Raw genomic sequence first — 19666 nt, 5'->3', positions numbered from 1 at the left:
TGTCCTTACCTGGCCAGAATTATTACCAGATAGGAGACTCATGAAAAGTATCTAAATTATGTGCCATATACACCTTCTTTCAACCAAAATAAATTATTCCACACATAGTATCCAGAAATACACTTGTGCATACAACCTGTCCCCAAACAGAAAGTCTCCTCAAAATGGGAGAATACATATTCTTATTAAGCACTTTCAACATTAGAACTGACTTGCATTGTGCAGACATTACAATTATCCATTTTTTGCAACAGAAAAATGACATGTTTTATGTATTGACTGTAGAAAACAAATAACCTCCTGTGACTCTTAAATGTATCAAATATAATAATCCTAACTTGAGTGATCAGCCATCCTGGAGAGACCTGGTCTGTGAAGATTTATCCACTCACCTTAGCAGCTGCACAGCTAACATTCCCTAAACCACAGTGCACCAAATCCCTATCAAAAAAGGGGACATCCACCAACACCAAGTGGTCAAATTTGATAGCCACCTGATGGGCAGACCAATGGCAATACCCAATTCTGCTGGCTAAAAAGACTGAGTCACCTTGAGGTTCTCCAAAGCATACCTGGCATAACTTTAGCTTCCAAACTGTGTTACAATAAAACTTGAAACAGAATTCAATACAGTAATTTACACTCCAGATGCAACAGGGATCAAAACATGTAAGTAGCTACATCCTCTCGTTCAAATGTTAAAAGACCAATGCCATCACCTTCACCTTTCAGTGATGACCCAACACTTTGAAAGACAAACACTGAGTACTTCTAAGTGACAGTTAAAACCCAAGTATAGAAAGCAAAAATCCAGTTATATTACTGGCATCACTTTGACTGACTAAAATTTCTGTTTAGCAATCTGCATTTGCGTCTTTGTCTGTCAAACAGAACAAAATATTTGATATTTTTGTCTACTTTAAGCCTGTTTTACCTTGCTAGCTAATGCAATAAAGTACCATTAAGAAATGGAGAAAACTCCTAAGGGCAAGAAAAAAAAGAATTTACTCCTTGCCCTTCAGAGCTCAATTCATGGACAAATAACCCCACTGAATCCTAACAGCTCCAACAGCCTCAGGTTCAGTTCAGTTGCAAAAGCATCAACAAGCCATCAGAAAACTTCCAGATATCTGTTACTAAAAGTAACAAGCTACATTTAGAAATAACACATATAATTCAACTCTATATTACCTTAAATTACCACCAAGTCCAGGTAAAATGACGTGTAATTTAAAAGAAGCTTTAAAATACTTGAAAGTAGGTTAAATGTTATAACAAATATTCCTTAAATAGATTCATAACGATGAAGCTTGTAGGATGTAATGCAGCTGGAAAACCTCTCAAAACAACACTTTCTCCTTCGCAGAGGGCAAATGACTTCACTTGCTCCTTCCTAAGCTTTGCTCTCACACATACTGTTGGAAGCCTGAGCCTGTTTTAGACTGAGACTCATGTTCAGTTTGCACTAAGTTGAAGTACTAAGCTTGGGATAATTTCAAAAATACATATTTGACACCAACTTAGGCAGTAAACACTATTCTACCCATTCACCTCTCAACCTGCACTCTCAATGAAGAATCCAAATATCACGTGATCACACATTATGGTAGAAAAGATGAAGATACCAACTTGACCTCATCTGAGTATAAGAAAAACCCAAAAAAGTAACAGCCACTTTCTTGGACATACGAAGGTTCTACAGATAAAAGCCTACAGCAAAGCAAAGAAGCTGGACCCTCGACTACATATTCCCTCCACATTTTGAGGAGAAGGGTTAGAGGACACCTGCAATACGAGGGGAACAAAAAGAATTCACTTCCTTGTGGCTGCCATAACACCCCTACCAGTCACCATTTACAACGACAGAATCAGAAAGCACAAGCAGAAGAAGGAACATCAGCTTTCCAGCTGCTCTACATGCTCCTAGGAGAGCGAGTTAATGGAACTGGAAACACCACAGTGCAAGATGAAAGCTACAGACATGCAAGTTAAGCCCAAGTACATTCATTTGTTAGTTCTCCCTAAAAGAACACTAAATATCCTTATTTCCACTTCATTGACCGAACACATTTCCAAAATTCTCAGGTTGGAGGATACACCACAAAAATCTGTGCACTTGTAGGCTTTTGACTTTATACCATGTACAGTAAGATGCCATTTCCAACCCTCCCTGTTTACTCTGACCATTAACAGCTTATACAAAAAACTCAATTTTAATAAAGCCGGAATTGTGCAATATCATCCTTCCAAAAAGAAGTGATCTTACCTACTAGACTTAAAATAGAACACTAACAGATAAAGATTACAAGAATAAGTATTTCACAAGCTTATGATCTTCATAATACTAAGGAATTATTACCATAGTACATACCAATAATCAGAATTTTTTGTGACAGCAAAATTTCAGGAAAAAGTTGCACTTACAGAAGGTGCACTATTAGTGCTGATTGTGATCAGCAACACATCACAAGTTTTACTACAGTTCTTATACAGAAGCCCTAAACCAACTCCAACATTGACAACGTTTCCCCAGTTTACAAGTTCGGAATGCTAAGCTATAAAGACTTCTCAATAACTTTTTCACCTAGTTTAAGGGCAGGAAATTTCGAACTCAACAGCATTGAAAAACATTACTTAGTTTGGAGATCCTACAGACAATGACTCCTTCACCATAAATATCACAAAGACATTTTGGGAAAATGGATTCCATCAAGTTGTGCAAATAACGAGAAAGTTTCCAAAGTCATGAATTTTAACTGGTACCTAAAAGCTGCAAGCGATCCTTGGCCATTGCCAAATTTGTCATCATTTTAGACTGCAGACGTCGAGCCCGATCACACTGATCACCTTACAAAGAAAAATCAATGTTAAAACTTGGCAAATTAACTTTTTAAACTGCTAAAACACTGACATCCAGCCATCCATCTTCTTCCTCCCACTCCTTAGCTGCCCCCTCCACTAAGAAATAACTAATGAAGTTTCCTATTTAATCAAGATTTTCAAGTTTGTTGCTGCAGTGTTTCACAATACTGCTCATAGAGAGGTGGACATCTATTCTCTTACATCTCACACTGACCCAATATACACTCCTTTCCACCACATTTTTCTTAAAAAAAAAAAAGAGTCAAATAAAATAGGTTTTTAAGAAGCTTGAGAAGTGACTGAGAGGCAAATACAATTTAAAATCACTATTATGATAATATGAAGAGATCTAAATTCAGTTGACTGTGTCCCTTTACATTTCAAAGTACTCAGAGTTACAGATATTTATATTACTACTTATTTTAAATAAGATCTGTTCAAGCTGAACATTTTTTTTAACTACACAATTTAGGCTGTATCAAATGCCAATGGTGATGCTGCACAGGTAAAACATCAGCATACACTGTTCACAAACATTTCGGAACACATCTGAGGAACAAACCAGCAGTCTGCTAAAGCAGCCCTGGAGCTTTTTTTGTTTGTTTTTAAATTACTTTGAGGACAGAGATCTTTAGTTAACCTTTCCCTACAACTATTTCTCTGTGTTACATATAGGCTCCTATGCTACAGCTCAAGATGCTTCTACATACACAGATAGCTTACTTCCTTCGTTGGAAGTGTTCAGATATTTTGACATAAGCTATCTAAAAAAGACAATTTTAGACTAATCCAAACCAGTGAGGCTTTTACTGTTTCTTCCTTGTTTATACTGCAGAGATTACAAAATTCTGAGTAAGTGAGAAAACGAACTAATTCAAGATTGCCAGCTTTGGCAAACAAATCAAAACACACAAAGGAAATGCCAAAATATTAAGAAATTGAGCATTTTACTCATAACTTTTTTTTTCTTAGATGAACTGATTATTTTGTAATACCTGAAGCAAGAGTTCCATTACAGACAGAACATTAAGGCAGAACAGAGAAATGGACCAGTGCTCACTCACAGCTTAAACAAGAATGAGAAACAGCAAACCACTCCTAGCACCTACCACATTTAGCAATTATATCTCATTTTTGAGGAAGCCATAAAGCAGTACTGATCAATAAAGCAAATCTTTTTCACAAGACTCAAAACTGGCTTACCTTGACCAACAACTAAGACAGCTATTCCTCTTTCCAGTTCTTCAATTCCTTTCTTATACCATTCAACAGCTTGTTCCTTTTGTCCTGCTTAAAAAGGAAGTGAACCCATTATTTTATGTAACGGTTTAAAGTTCAGGAATGCTTCCATATAATGCCACAAAACAAGCAAAGTGAAGGAAGATTTATTTGGACAAAATTCTAGGAAACACTTAAAGGGACACTGTCAACTTCATATCTACTTCTAGTTCCAAATGAGCTTCTCGATTAACAACAGGTATCACACCAGCCTCAAATCACTTTTGCCCATTATAGAAAATACCTCGTCTAGCTTAACGAGATTGCTCTCCCTGTGGGGAGGAAGAGAAAGAAAAAGCCTACAAATAAATAGAACCACAACAGAAATGGTAAAGTGTGGATTTCTCTTCCTTCTGAAACATCAAAACAAGACATGCATGTTAATCTTCCAGGGACACCTAATACTAAAGTAATACGAGAAGTATTGAAATTCAAGAAGAAAAGTAATGAGCCTGAGGTACATGCCTACACCTTGCCCATTTTATCCAGCACCATGAAAACAAATATCTATTGAAAGTAACTCAGATCTGCATAATCCCTCCCTTCCTATAGACATCCTGTGGTCAAAAGCTATCTTGCTGCATACTGACAGATGCTTTTTCAAGTTAGCAGTGCCATAACTAAACATACCTTTCCAGCAAGGAATATAGACTTATGTTCTTAGTGCTGAGGAGCATTAAGAAGCCCCTAGTGCTAGAAGAACAAGAAATACCTAGAATGAAGTCTTCCGATATTATGACCTTGGTTTCAGAAGAGATAACAAAAGTATTCATAAGTGCCAGCTAGCGGTGAATGTGTTGCCTCTTTATTCAGACCTTTCTATAACTTCAGTCCCAGGTGTATTTTCTACAAAATTTCAGTGCCAGGAAAATATTTCAATACATTTCAAGAGAAAAACCTTAAGATGACTCCTCCTCCCTGTCCAGATTATTATCTTTTATTAACTTTTGTCAGCTTTTCTTGTGCAGCTAACCACATACTTCACCCTCCTTACCAACACAGAAAGCAGGAGCAGCACCTTTCTACAGCTGCATGCATTGCACACCTTGGGAATCATTTCTGCTTGTTTTCCACCAGTCTCACACACCCTGACTGTTAAGAAAAGCTATGAAAGTGAAATAACAAAAGCTGTGTGGCTACCATCTCTCCTGCAGCCTCCTTTCTTTACATTTTTCCTTCTCACCTACAGAAATAGTGTCAACTGCAGTGCAAGTTTAAAGCTGCTTATAACCATTATAAAAGAAACATGAAGTGATTCCAGCCACCCTTACTACTGCTTGAGTCACTTTGCTCCTTTGAGGAGCAGTCCCAGGCGTGCCAAGCACATCATTAAATCTCACCTCCACCTTCCAACAGAAGGAAGCTCTGAAAGCAGAGCACCAACCCAGCTGCTTGCAAGGGCAGCACTGCGCCCACGCAGAACCACTTACACATTCCCAGGGGCTAAGGCATGAAAAAAGCCACATTCATCAGAAGTCACTGATTCACTGTAATGAGATAGTCTTCTTCACAGTAGTCTGCACTGCTGTGTTTTGATCTGTGACTGAAGTCTTGACAAGACACCCGTTCATTTTGACTGTCACTGAGCAACACTTGCACAGCCTCAAAGATTTCTTCTGCTCACCCCACTCCCCCAGAGATAAAGCTGGAGTGAGAACAGGACAATTAACTCAAACTGGCCAAAGAAATACCGCATACTGTGTAACATCATGCCCAGAAACAAAAACTTAGAGGAAGAACAGGGCAGGTGTATGTGCATGGGGGGGGCTGGCTTGCATCACTCAGAACCTGGCTGGGTATAAGTCTGTTTGTGGGGAGTTACTAAGGGAGTGCCTTTCTGCCATGTGTTCCCCTCCCCCTCACTCCTTGGATTCTCTGCCCACAAGTTCTCACTTCTACCCCTCTTGCTCCCTACCCACCCTTTTCCACTGGCTGGCAGCCACCACACCATTCTTTCTGGGGAGGGGGGAATTGCCCAGAGAAATACAGGGCACTGAGCTGGAGTTTGAAAATGCCAAAACATTAACACTGATTTCCCAAAAAATATACAAGCACAAAAACTATCTGAAGTGATATCAGAATTACTGAGTTTCCAGAACAGCAAAAACTCCACATAACTGACACAACATTAACTAACCCAGAAATTCCAACCATTTCATGTACTACACCTCACACAGTTTTTACTGAAAGTTACAAAAAGCTATTTAAATAACAAACAAGTTAGAAGGTACAACATACAACAGTGGCATGAGCAAAACAGATGAGCAGTCAATCTGTGCATTAAAGCAAACCGAGCTCCTTCTCAGTGATACAGATAATGCAATTGTGATTGCTGTATTGGCTGTAAAGACTGCTTTCTTACTAAGTATACACCTTGTGCAACTAACTCAAATATAATAACTCTAAGAATACCTATAAAACAAGTCAATGACAAATGAAGATCTGCAGGTTCCCCCTCCCAATCAGCAAGCCACCTGTTCCATAGCTGTGTCTTATATCAGCAATTCAGCCTTGGCCACTGCACAGAGCTGCCATCAGCACCACTGAGCTCCTTGCATCTGTTCCGAGCTGACCTCAATGCACACACAGTGCGTTCCTTTCCCCAGAGCTTAATGCTGCCACTCCCAAACCCTCAGTGTAACGGAGCACAGACGGTGTGCTCAGCAGGCCACTTCCAGCAGAGGCCTACTACAAGGGTTTCAGTGTTACTGCTTCTTTAGCATGCTGCACTGACAGCCCAGTCAAAAGGGTAGAGTGAGGTCTGTTGACACTCCCTAAGGATTTTAGAACATGCACAACCAGCAGGGCTGCCTCTGGGTGCTGACAGTTGTGCTGCTGCAGTTAAGCCAAACATTCAGGCCGGAGAAGTGAAGGCTCAGCGGATGGAAGTGAAGGCTCACCTGATGGAAGGTGACCTTCTGGTACTAAAAGGAGCTTATAAAGCAGGAGGGAAAATCAACCATTTACGTGGGTAGAAAGGGGGAGAATAAGGGAGAATGGCTTTAAATGAAAACAGGGAAGATATAGGTTAGATGTCAAAGGGAAAAATCTTTGCTCAGAGGGCAGTGAGGCCCTGGCACAGCTGCCTGGAGAAGCTGCGGGCGCCCCATCCCTGGAGGCACACAGGGCAAGATTAGATGGAGCCTGGGCAGCCTGAGCTGGTGGGGGGCAGCTCTACCATGGCAGGTGGCTGGGACTGGTGGGCTTCGAGATCCCTCCCAACCCAAACCATTCTGTGATTCTGTTACTCATGTAGCTAAAATCAAAAAAACAAGCAGAACCATGATTTGGTTGGGTTGTTTTACCCTTCCAGACAAAAACAAGCACAAAAGACAGGTGCAGCACCCTCATATCTGCATTCATCTTCCTGAAGCCCACCTATCAGTCACACTGTGAGAAGTGTTGTTTTGTTTTTGTTTCTGTTTTAAACCAGAGAAAGCCTGTCAAACGCAGAAATAAAAGCAGACCAGCAGTTGCCCAAGCACGAGCCTTTTCCCAGTGACTCCGAATGGGCCGCTTATGGCGCCTGTTTGTCGGAACGAGTCTTCAACGCGCCCACCGCTCCTCAGCAGTACTTGGAGGGCTGCACCCACCTCGCCGGCCCAGGCGGCCGGGTTAAACCGGGAGCCAGCTCCACCCGCACCCCCACAGCTACGAACCGAAGGCCGTAATTAAGCTTACGGGGCCGCCCTTCCTCAGGGCCGCTCCCGACCCGCAGCCCCGCATCAGTCGGGACGCACAGCGGCCGCGGGCACCGTCGCCGCCCCTACCTGTCTCGTCCTCGTCGATGCGCAGCGCCATGGAGATGCACTCGAAGGCCCGTTTGTGGCACGCCCGCACCCGCTCGGCCGCCCCGCCGGGCTCGGGCGCATCGCCGGCCCTGCTGCTCTTGGCGGCCATGAGTGCGCCGCGGGAGAGACGCTCGCAGAGCCAGGCGACCAGCAGCCCGAGCTGGAAGGCGACGAAGCGGAGCAGGGCGAAGGCAGCGAACAGCGGGTACGAGAAGTAGTACAGGTTCCGCTTGTGCGGGGACGCCGCTGCCGCCGCTGCCGCCCCCGCCGGCGGCGCGGGGGGAGCCGGCCCGGACGGCGCGGAGGGGAAGGCCCCGGCGGCGGGAGGCGCGGAGCTGGAGCCGGCTGAGCCCTTCTTCTTCCCTCTGCCTCCCGGAGAATTCATTCACCGCCGTCGCCATAACCCGGTGCCAGCGACTGACAACAACCAGCCATGGCGGCGGTGAGCGACGCCCCTTTCACTCGACCCCGGGGGAGGAGCGCTGACAGCGGTCAGGCGCAGCGCTCCCAGCGCCGCTATTGTTGAGGCGCAGCAGCCGCAGCGACAATAGGAGGCGGGGTCGGCGCCGCGGGGCTCCTGCAGCTCGCGGAGGGCGGCGCGGGGTGGGAGCGGGGCGGGCACAACGCGCTCGGCGCGACGCGGCGCTGCGTGCGGTCCCGCGGGAGACGTAGGCCGGCCGCGATGCACGCTGGGAAATGTAGTCCCGGGGAGGAATAATGGAGCTGAGCACGGACATCAAGCACAGATACGTCACTCCGGGAATAAACCTCAACGCCTTCTACTCTCGTTGCGAGGATGAATGCCCCGCTGGTCCAGTCAGCCTTATCAATTATTTAGCAACGGCAATATTTATTGCCTGATTGGTCTTTCCCACTGGGACATATCCCCCAGCTGCTTAGTGCCTTTGTTACCTTAAGTCCTCCAAGTGCTTTGGCACAACGAGTCTGGCACCCAGGGCAGACAGCCATAATCGCCACCTTCTGCTTGCGCATCTGCATCTGGCACATGCAATGCCATCGCACATCCTTTCTTCTGCTCCAGTCCCAACCCCACCACACCTTACACACATACAGCAGGGAGAGGCAGTGATTCTGTATCACGACTGACCATCTGTCTACTACACAACAGCACTGTACACAGTAATCTGCACTGTCCCCACAGTATAGAAATACATGAAAAATGAATGAAGTTATTTATTCATTGCTTGTTTATGCCACATGCAGGTATTTTTAGTAAAGAAATTTGCCCTGGTAATGCGTTTTTTTTTTGTTTTTTTTTTTTAAATAAATAAATGAGTTATCGTATTTTAATAAAGAGTATTAGTTTTTATTAATGTCTAAACTACAGAATGAATTATATAATAATATACAACAAAATACATATTTGTGGCCTAGGATGCTTATTAGATGGAGCTAGTAACCTATCAGCACCCAAAAAATGCAGTAATGTTCATTAAGTATTTTTTTCTTTGTTAAGGAAAATGATGTGCTTAACAACCTAAAAAAACCCCACTTCTCTTTTTGTTAAACTGAAATTACGAGTTGAACTATACATTAACAAGCTGAATTACCTAAACATTTGACAGAGGTTTTGGAATACCAACAAGCTTCTAGAAACTTCAAGCAGCGTTAATATTACGTAGTACACAAAGAAGTCATGTATAATAAGCCATGTGACAGACTACCCATGTACCATCTCTACTGCCCATCTGTTATGTACACCATCATCCTGTTCCTATGCAAAATAATAGGAGAGTCAGTCAGTGAATAAATTATTAACAAACTGAAGGACAGCTTGAATGGCAAGGGGAAGAGTGTGTGGACAGTGAGTCTCCAACAATCCTGATGACTCAGTCTCTTCAGCTGCTGTTATTAAAAACATTGAGAATGTAAACTCCGTAAGGCATCTGACTTTGTCATGGTATGTAGAACTACACACTGCTAAATAGTGCACCTGCTAAGGGAATCATTTTTTAAGCCAAAGCACAGTTCAAGAAGTAGACGTGTCAGAAATTGTGATAATGCTTCTAGTGAGAACCTAAAAATCTCAGTTCATTATTATGACTAATATTTCAGTCATCTGTGAGTCCGTTTAATTGCCTTCCTATTTAAAGCTGGCTGTAATATTCATTGGGCCTATCCATGAACTACTTTAATTGATAATCTGCCATAAAAGCAATAGTTTGTGTGTGTGTGTTTTGTAAATAAAAGCTGTACACAAAGGAAGCCAAGGCAAATGAGAGCAACAGATGGCTTTCTGCTGTTGGCTGAGACGATCCATCTCAGCAAAAGCCCCGAGGAGCACCAGTGAAGACATGAGACCTGCATTGAGGAGTGGGCAATGGCTACATCAGCTCCTCTGCCTGACGGGACTTTTCTGAGAAAGCAGAGCTCAACCTGCAGATCAGTGACTCAAAATACAGGAGTTAGAACACTGCACTTCAACAGAAGGTTCAGGAACTGGGGCAGGCAAGTCACTGCAGTAGTAGGAATTAGAATGGTGCAACTACCTCAAAACCAAATGCCACTGCATAGAACGTACCGTCAGGAAACCTTTTCTAGCTGATATAACATTATAGCAAAACTTAATGCTACCCTCAGAGCTGCTCGCCCTGAGGCGGAGCACCTCCCGGCAACCAGGCCGCCCGACCCACCTCCCCTCGTAGCAGGCGCTCAAAGCCACCCGCCGCCCAACGGACCGCCAACAGCAGGGCTGTAGCGGGATAGGCTCCGCCCAAGTGACGTCACTGCTGTGGGCGCTGCCGCCGTTGTCCCGCTTCCCCTCGCACGGACGGCCGAGGTGGGCGGGGCTTCACTCTGCGCAAGCGCAGATTGTTGGAGCGCGGCGGCTGCAGAGCGACTGTTTCACTTACGTCCGAGCAATTTACGACACCTGCGCCGGTGGCTGTGGTTGCTACGGGCAGACTCTGCCGTCCCGTCGCGAAGTAGCGTGCAGCGGAATCTACGCGGGTGAGAGCGGTGCGGTGTAGCAGGAGGGGGTCCCGGGGTACTGGTACTGTAAAGCGGACACGTGAGCGGAAGAGGGAAGGGAAAGAAAACGCTACGCTTGTCTCGTCTCGATCTCAGCCTACTGACCGGTTCGTGTTGTTGCTTTCCAGGATTCCTGTATATCCAGCAAATCCCACGTTGGAAACCATGGAGGCAGAACAGATCATGGAGGGACAGCCGCAGGTACGGCAAGAAACGTTTGGTGTGTGTTGTCGGTACGTGTGTAAAATAAGCGGTTGTGCGTTGCTGACCGTGTGTTCGTTTTACAGGTTCCAGAAAATCCCCATTCTGAATATGGGCTCACTGAAAATGTAGAGGTAAGGCAGACTTTATTACTTTCAAGTGTAGCAGGGGTCACAGTCCTGAGGTTAAATGTTGGGTCTGAACTTAATAGCCAGTGTTCCCAAGAAAGTGAGTTGGGATCTGCACCAGCAGATTGCCTTACACTGTCAGCTGTTAGTGCGTTGTCTTGTGTTGCTTCTGTGGGACAGAATGCTGCTGAAGTAAGTAATGAATGTTTTGATGAGATTCCTTTGAGATTCCTTGTGATGGCTGTCTGTGCCAGTAACAGACCATGCTGCTAAAAGGCAGACAGGCTTTCATTACAGAGAGGAGAATAGGAGTCGATGGCATTTCTGTAAAAGTATCAAAGGGAGGGATTTTTTAATATCCTTGTAAATGGGAACATGGGATCACAGTAATCTAAGCTAGCTGTAATTACTTATGCCGATAGAGCAGACAGAGTCCAGTCTGCCTCTGCCGCGGGTAACAGCGTGGGTTGGAATAATAACTCTAAGATGTTTGTTTACTGCTGTTTGTGAGCTTTCATCTCTGTGTAAGCTGAAGATGTATGCGAAGACTTTGCAGAAACTTCTCAAACATCCTGAGTGACTGAGCTCCCTGAAAACTGCCTGCACACCTCCATTTCCACTGCAGTCATAGGACATGGGTTGTATAGTTGTAGATCTCTGTAGATGGTGTTTAATGTGTTTTGTATGCTGGCAGCAGTAGTGTGTCTTTTCTTTAACTGGAGTTCATAGTTTCAAGGTGTTTCAGGCACCTGGAACCATTTTGTGTATCTTTTCTTAAAGTATCCTATACTTTACTGTGGTCTCTAAGTGCCTGGCATTAACAGAGTCCCTTTTGTGTTGGAAGTGGTGGTATGCGGGAACCATTCAGTTGGAGCTGGTCGTGTTAAAGTTATACCTTCCTAAGACTGTTTTCTCTGAACAGAGACTCCTCTGGTTTAAGCTTGTACAAGGAAAAATGCACACTTACATTTTCTTAAAAGATGTAAAGAAGTTATTTTCAGTGAGCTCGCAGAGAAACAGGTACTTTATTTGCCCACATACTTCAAAGTAGATCTAACTGCTATTACCAATATTCATTCACTTTTCCTTCAGAGGATAGTGGAAAATGAGAAGTTAAACGCAGAGAAAACATCGAAGCAAAAGGTGGATCTTCAGTCATTACCCACACGTGCCTACTTGGATCAGACTGTTGTACCTATCTTGCTACAGGGACTTGCTGTTCTTGCAAAAGAGAGGTAAGATACTGAAATGTTCCTTCTGTCCTTAGGAAGAAAGTAGGTCTCAAACTCGGGTAGTTTGTCACCTTTGTTGATCTCGCACACCAGATATGGTGTTAGCTTGACAGATGTAAGAAAGCCATTACAACAAGTTCATAAAATGCTGTGATTGTAGCAGGATGTGATCCTCACTTAGCTGCATATGGCGTGGTTAAGGTTATTTAATTAATTTCTTGGCTCGCAATGTGGCTTACTACTGCAAAGTTTTTGTAGGGAAAAGACTACTTTTCATAAATTTTATCACATAATTTACCTTATAAAAACAAGGGAAGAAGCTGTTCTAAATTTGAACAAAATTTCTATCGTGTGGGATTATAAAGAGTTCTGCTTGCCATTCAAAAGAAAGAAACAAATGCAAATCAGGCCTGGACATAGCTTCTCCTGAGAAGTTTGAAACACTTTTTTTAATGGATGAGGTTGACCCTGCAGTGTTGACACAGTAATACAACAAACAATAGTTCATCCTTTGAGTAAAGATTGTTCTGTTCTGTTAAGGCGCCTCAAATCTCTTATCAGGCAACACAGAAGCATATTCTTTAACAATAATAAAGTGGTTTATCTTGTCCAAATGAATTTCTATCTCAACTATTGGTGAGTCACACTGCATATAAACCATTTCTCAGTTTTGCTGAAATAACATTTCCAAAGCTGGTATGGATGAATGACCTCACTGTACCTATAGCCAGAACAACCATCAGCGGTGCCTTAATCTGAGAAGGAGCTGTGAATTTGAACTGATTGTACAGGCTTCTAGGAAAACAAAAGAGCATGTAGGAAGGTACACCCTGCTCCTGAGGCAGCACGCTGATCTTCAGTTGCCATCGGTGGGAGGTCTGCTGCAGACTGAGTGTCATCTGGGGAGGAATCAACACTTTAAGTCTCTTGGTGTTAATTGAAGGAATCAACAGACACATGTAAACAGGAATCCAGATGACAGAGTCAGTTTAAATCTCCAAAAAGCTTCTGGCAGTCTGTCACTAATGGCTGTTAATGAGAGTTAAGTTGCTGTGAGACAAAAGGAAAAGTTTTCATATGGGAGGAACTGGTTGAATGATGAAAGACGTAGAGTGAAAGTAAATGGTGAACTTCTGTGGTGAACAAAGCTCAACACGTGGTCATTAAGTATGGAATGCCATCTGTGCAGGGTGTGACTGAATAGACAGTACTGCAGCCTGAGAGAAAATATATTAGAAATATGATTAATCATGAATAGCAAGGAAATGATGGATTGCATTTTCCATCTCTTCTGATACAATAATGAAATTGAGCTAGGTAGAAAATTCATAATTGGAAAAAAAGGAGGAGATTCTTCATAGGTCACATAATTAAGCCGTGTAACTTTTAAGATGGGGTTGAGGACATTAAAGCACATTAGTGCTTTATTTGGGCTAAGGGCCCAGGAAATAGTAGTTGCCAGAAACTACACAAACACTTGTAATGCACAAATGCCACAAGAATCACAAGAAGAAAAAGAAGCAAGAACTGATAAAGTGTTATTTGATGCAGTATGAATTAAAGAAATTGATAAATGCATACAACTTACAATGAGGTACGTACACTGTGAGCATAAATACTGTATACCCTCATTCCAGGTGTGTAACTGTTTTAGCAATTTAATAGCATGGAACTAATGGCCACCAGGATTCCTTATTTAAAAACTTACTGACCAGGTGTAAACTGGAAACTTCCTGAGTTGGTCTGGGTGGTTGGTTGTCCCTCAGGCAGTGCCTCCAGGTGTTTGAGAGGAGTTACATTGCTTTTCAGAGAAGGCAATTAGTTCTTCGCCTACCCAGTTTCATATAGCAAAAATTAATTGCTTTTGATTTACACTTTTTTTTTTTTTTTACAGACCGCCAAATCCCATTGAATTTCTAGCAGCGTATCTTTTAAAAAACAAGTCACAATTTGAGGACCGAAATTAACTCCATTATAATGAGGACAATTTGGCTGCTAGACCGAAATGCTTATTTGTCACAACTTGTTTTCTGCTGTAAAAATCCTTTGGAAGTAGTAGTATTGTCTCTCTTAATCACACAATGTGCTTTACCTTTTGAGTTATTTAATAAAGAACACTTGACATTTTATTTGTTCATTTGTTTTAAACTAGCTGGTCAGAGTCTTTAAAAATAAAATACTGACACTGCACTACTGGATGAAAGGCTGAATACTTCACTGGGGATACGTCACCTGTATGCAAGAAACAAAGGAATACAATTTATTATGGTGGTCATAATGTCTGTAACTTAATTTATTTTGCACCTTCCTGTGCAAGGTATCTAAACACAATGTAAATTAAGAGTAGTTAGAATTTATTTTGTGGATGGATTAAGTAGAGAACTTAATTCAGAACACTGGGAAGTTTTCAGTTTAAAACACGATTAGTTTCACCTGCAGACAATGTCCAACACTTCAGGTGCTTTTATTAATGGTGTGCTGTTAAGCATTTGTTGTTGATCTCTTGTGGCTGGTGTGCTGGATTTGGCTGACAGAAAGTTTAAAGGGACTTTAACAGTTCAGTAATTCAATTCTCTGTTCTGCTAATCCTAGTTGGTGCATTCTTTCTCTGTCAAGCATCATTCTGATCTAACTCAGTGAAAGACTAAACCTTGTTGGTTTTTTTCCCCCCTTAGTTTTGCTAACATCTCTTTTCATTTTCTATTCTTAACATCTTTTTGTGCCTTTCTTGTTTATCCTGTATTCCCCTCAGAAGAGGTGAAGGCTACAGGGCTCAGTGTACAATATTAGAAAGGTGTGGCAGAAGAACGTTGGGGAAAAAAACAAGACAGAATTAACAGAGTAAAAAAGCATTTAAAAATACCATCAAAGACATGAAAATCTGAATATTGTAGTTGGAGAACAGGCTCACTGGGTTACTGACAATGTGTGCATGGGCTAGACAGCTAGACTACACTGGACTCCTTCAGGTGGCTGCACAAAAGCTTGAAAACAGCTCTTGGCTCATCAGGCATCAGTACAAGCTTTCAGGCAAGCTACTCTTCCAGCAGCATGCCAGCTACTCAATTGGCACCACCATGTTTGGTACGTGGTATAACCTGCTGTTGGTTTCCCTATGAGACCAGATAAAGAGAATGAAAAAGCCATGCTCACAAGATGATAATAATATATTTACTGTAGCTGCTCCATGGAGAAGCTTCGTCCAAGAAAATAAGGTGAAATATTACCAGCAGCAGTGAATGTAGGAGCTCTTAAGGTATTTTATCAACTCACAGAAGGGTGTGACACGTCAGTAAGAAAGTGCAACCATATTCCTTTACTTGTGAACTGGTCTTCAGCAACTAGGACTACCCACATGGGAAATATCCTGTAACAGGAAGAAGATAGTGAGTTATTATCAGATCATGTCTGATTATTCTAGTTTTCAAAGTGAAGAAAGTAATGATACATTTTTTAAAGCATTTACCTGTTTAAACTCTTCCTGGCAACAAAGAAATAAATAAATATATATATATATATATATACATATGAAGAGGTATAACACATGCATCCCATTTTAATTCAGAAAGAAAGGAATATGATTTAAAAAAAAAAAAAACAGTTCTGAAGGCTTCAAGGTAAAATGTATTTAATTTTGAAATACAAACTATATACCAATGATATTATTTTTATAAAAATAGGAACTAATTAATAAAATGGAGAATAGATGAAAGGCATTGCAAATGATTAAGATAAAAGCTTAAAGAAATGAAGGAAAACACTAACTTTAGTAACATTGCTAAATAGATGAAAGCCATATCTCTTGAACAACCGTTTTTTCATTTTCTTTGCAATCCCCTGGGTAACTGAATTAGCATACCCTCAAAAGGGTAATAAAATTCAGCAGAAAATAAAGCAATTTTTGATTAGTAGTACAGCACAATTTCCAAGATGACCATTTCAGATCTAATATACAAAAGTTACCATTCACTAACCAGAAAAAAAAAACAAAACATGATCCTCTTAAGTGATCTGAGATGCTATTACTTTATAGAGGAAGTGGTAACATTTCTCTTAAGAAATATGAAGCTTAGGTGGGGCTGCTTTTATTGCTTTTAACACTAGAAGGAAGGACTGCTAGCAACAACAGGTTCCTCATGTGGTGAATGACAGCTGGCAACGACAGTTTGTAAAGAGAAAAGAATCAGAATATCAATGGCAGGGAACAAGTTCCTGAGAAGGGTGTAGACTGGAAATGGGCAATGTGGAAAGCAAGATAGGGAAGAACTCAAAATAAGTGTAAGAGATCAAGAGAAAAAGACAGGGAAACAAAAGAGCTATAAAACTGGGCCAGCTGAAGACCTGAGTCACCCAAGCAAAGCATAGCATGTACTTCAGGAAAACCCTGCTGCTGAGTTCACACCAGACTGCAAGTCATTTTTGCCACAGTCTGCCTTCATGCTTCCAGGTAGGGACAAAACTGCCAGCAGAAATACATATACAGTGAGAGTCCGTGCTTAAGAGAATGCTGGCTTGAGGAATCTGTCTATGCATTGACTCAGCCCTGCCCTGCACATCAGAGAAGGCATGACTGAAATTGAGCTTCGCAGGTAAGTGTTCCTGTTACCTCTCCCTGTACAAGTGATGTTCAGAATAATTGCAAACAAAGCAGGAGAAGCTCTCGACCTATGCTCCAACAGCACTCATTGAGTCCAGTTCCTCAGCCTGTGGCTAGAGCATTTCCATTCCTCTGTGTGCTGAGCACCAGGAACCCCAGCACCACCTTCTCCTGTTTATCTGAAGAGCTGCCTGCTTTTATTTCTGCCTCCCTACCAGCCCTTAAAAGAAACGAAGAAACTATTCATGATCAGGAGGCAGTGATTAAAAGTTCATGAAGAAGAACCCACAAATCACTGACTACTGCTTTATGTTACCTGGGATGAGGAATGATGAAAGAAACCAAGCCGTGTCACCCTTGCCAGTGGAAATTTCTCCCATAGTACTGCAGATGACAGGCTTTGTGAGGAAAAGGTAGAAATTGAGGAGGATGTCCTCCACTTTTACTGGGTTTTGGATTTGTAGTGTTACTTGGTAACAAAGGACAGAGATTCCCCAGCAAATAGGCTTTTGCAAGTGGTGGCATATGCCACCATCTAGGTATCTGAAAAAGCCTTTGTCTTCTATGACCTGTTAACACTGAGATACAGTCATTCTTTGCATCTATGCTGATAACATATTCATGCCACACGGGACTTAATCTATACCTAACGTCTATTCAAAGAAATAACTGTCAATGCAAAAAGCAAAGGAGGTTTAAAAAAGGAAGCACAAGGAAAACAGGGATTCATCCCAAGGGGAATTCAACAACAAAGCTGAAAAATACTGAAGAAATTTATAAAGGCAAGCTGAAGAGGAAAAAGGAAAGAAATCAAAAGTGATACATAAAGAAAGGCAATAAAACAAAAAAAAAAACCTTACAAAACATATAAGCTTGCTTATAAAACAAACTCAGAATGGTGTGAGAAGTTAATCTTCTTAGGAAAATTCTAGAATTCTAATATGACTTTAAGAATAGGGCAGAGAAAGAGCTAGAGGTGTGATAATGATCTATGACCTATTGTATTGGAAAAGCAAATAAGTCGCTGTGGTCATATGAACGGTGTCACCTAGGACTCTGTGTGGGTGTGCTTGCATGTCTAGAACTAATCAAGGCACTGAGTTACATGGCATTGATACCTCTTATAAATGGTAATCTTATAGCAATGTTTTTATCCATTAAATAGTCTAGACTGTCACTTGGAAATTCTTATATTTTACTTGCTTTGTGCTTAGGGAGATGAAAGCTCTTCCTCTAAATCATAGAGACAAATACCAGATAATTTAAAAAAAAAAAAAAAAAAAGTACAATTAACCTATAATTCCTCTGCTGGATTGTGGGACAACAGTGCATTGAATGCTTTAGCTATACACCAGCATAACCTTTTTTGTAGCATATAATCACAACTCTGATTTTTGCCCCCTTATTTTGTCTTTTGATGCATTTGGTTTATGTTATTGATAGTCAGTTCAGGAAATATTCACAGCATTTAAGTTTGTGTAAAAGATTTGCCATATAATTCCCAGTTAAAAAAAAAAAAAAATTAACTGCCAAGATATTTTTGTGTTACAGTAGTTTGGTGGGATAATATTCCTAGTCCAGCCAGCAGTTACAGTCCACGTCAACCTTTGTTTTTAAAATAACAACTGCATACTGAAGGGATCGAGCAGTAATGGCTCCTTGAAAACATATGGTGTTTGCTGGGACGGTCAGTGCCCATCTCCTCATGACAACCCCTTACAAACAGTTTTCAGTGCAGGCCCCAGGTGTTACAGCCCCTCATGGTGAGGCTGGTGTTGGGGGAGCAGAGGAGGATCCTCGCTGATGGAAACTCAGCCGCAGCGCTGGCCTTTTTGATCCACCGGATGCACCTCGAGCGGTGCCTGTATCCCCGTGTTTCTTTTGTCCTGCCGTTCAAAAAACCAACAAGTCGTGCGTTCTGCCTGCATTTATAGCTTCGGCTGCGAGATTTTTCAAAGAACAAAATGGCACGGGGAGGAGGAGAATGCATCTCCTGAGCCGACCCAGACATTTTCCACCTCACAGCGCATCAGCGTACCTCTGCTGCCGCCCTCCCCTCTCTCCTGGCCGCATCTCATATAGCAGTGGCAAAAAGGACCTCTTCCCTTCCCCCGTTCGTACCGGCCACGCTCCTCTTTCCAATTCGCCTTATTAGCCATTTTGAGCTAAGCCTGGCGTCTCCATAGCAGCAGTCCATTAAAGGGGTGGGGAAGCACTAAGCCGAGAATTAGAGACTTCTACACAGTACTCCCGCAGCCCGTGCTTCGTGCCACAGTGGCAAAGCCGAGCCGTGCACGTACGGACGGGAGCGGGTGGGAAATTGCGCTGCCTCAGAACAGGGAGCTTCGGCCGAAGGAGGTCCTCCGGAGAACTGCTCCGTCAGCCTGCGACCGCTGCCGCTGGGATCTGACGTCCCCGATGGAGAAGCCATAAGGGCCGTCCGCAGAAGAATACTGACAGACACTCCGGGGCACCCTCGGCGGAAGCAGCGCGGAGCCCGGCACATCCTCGCTAAGCGCAGAACAAAGCGGCGGCGCACCGAAGTGACCGTCGCGGAGAGCGGGAGCCACCGACGGCCGGCGCGCC

General features: G+C 42.6%; 2 protein-coding genes across 5 annotated transcripts in view; one reads left to right on the top strand and one right to left on the bottom strand.

The window, feature by feature from the left end:
• SPAST (spastin) overlaps positions 1-8521 on the bottom strand; it is a 31844-nt gene extending 23323 nt beyond the window's left edge. The window contains exons 1-3 of one of the 4 annotated variants that reach the window (XM_048937717.1): positions 7911-8521; positions 4066-4152; positions 2764-2847 (exon numbers count right to left, since the gene is read on the bottom strand). In XM_048937717.1, coding sequence (XP_048793674.1) covers positions 2764-2847; positions 4066-4152; positions 7911-8316 — 577 coding nt within the window. In that variant the 5' untranslated portion in view covers positions 8317-8521. The remainder of the gene's footprint in view (positions 1-2763; positions 2848-4065; positions 4153-7910) is intronic. The other 3 variants (XM_048937718.1, XM_048937715.1, XM_048937716.1) reach the window with 3 other exon arrangements.
• A 2144-nt stretch (positions 8522-10665) lies between these two features.
• Positions 10666-14610, top strand: DPY30 (dpy-30 histone methyltransferase complex regulatory subunit). Its single transcript, XM_048936859.1, has 5 exons — positions 10666-10901; positions 11051-11123; positions 11210-11257; positions 12344-12486; positions 14378-14610. Exons 2-5 carry the CDS (start codon positions 11088-11090, stop codon positions 14448-14450), a joined length of 300 nt encoding a protein of 99 aa, XP_048792816.1. The 5' UTR covers positions 10666-10901; positions 11051-11087; the 3' UTR covers positions 14451-14610.
• Positions 14611-19666: the final 5056 nt, after the last annotated feature.

The sequence above is a fragment of the Lagopus muta genome, chromosome 2, assembly GCF_023343835.1.
Source record: "Lagopus muta isolate bLagMut1 chromosome 2, bLagMut1 primary, whole genome shotgun sequence".
Classification (NCBI taxonomy): Eukaryota; Metazoa; Chordata; class Aves; order Galliformes; family Phasianidae; genus Lagopus; species Lagopus muta.
Note: the sequence above shows the minus strand (reverse complement) of the source record. Positions and strands in the feature narration are given on the sequence as shown.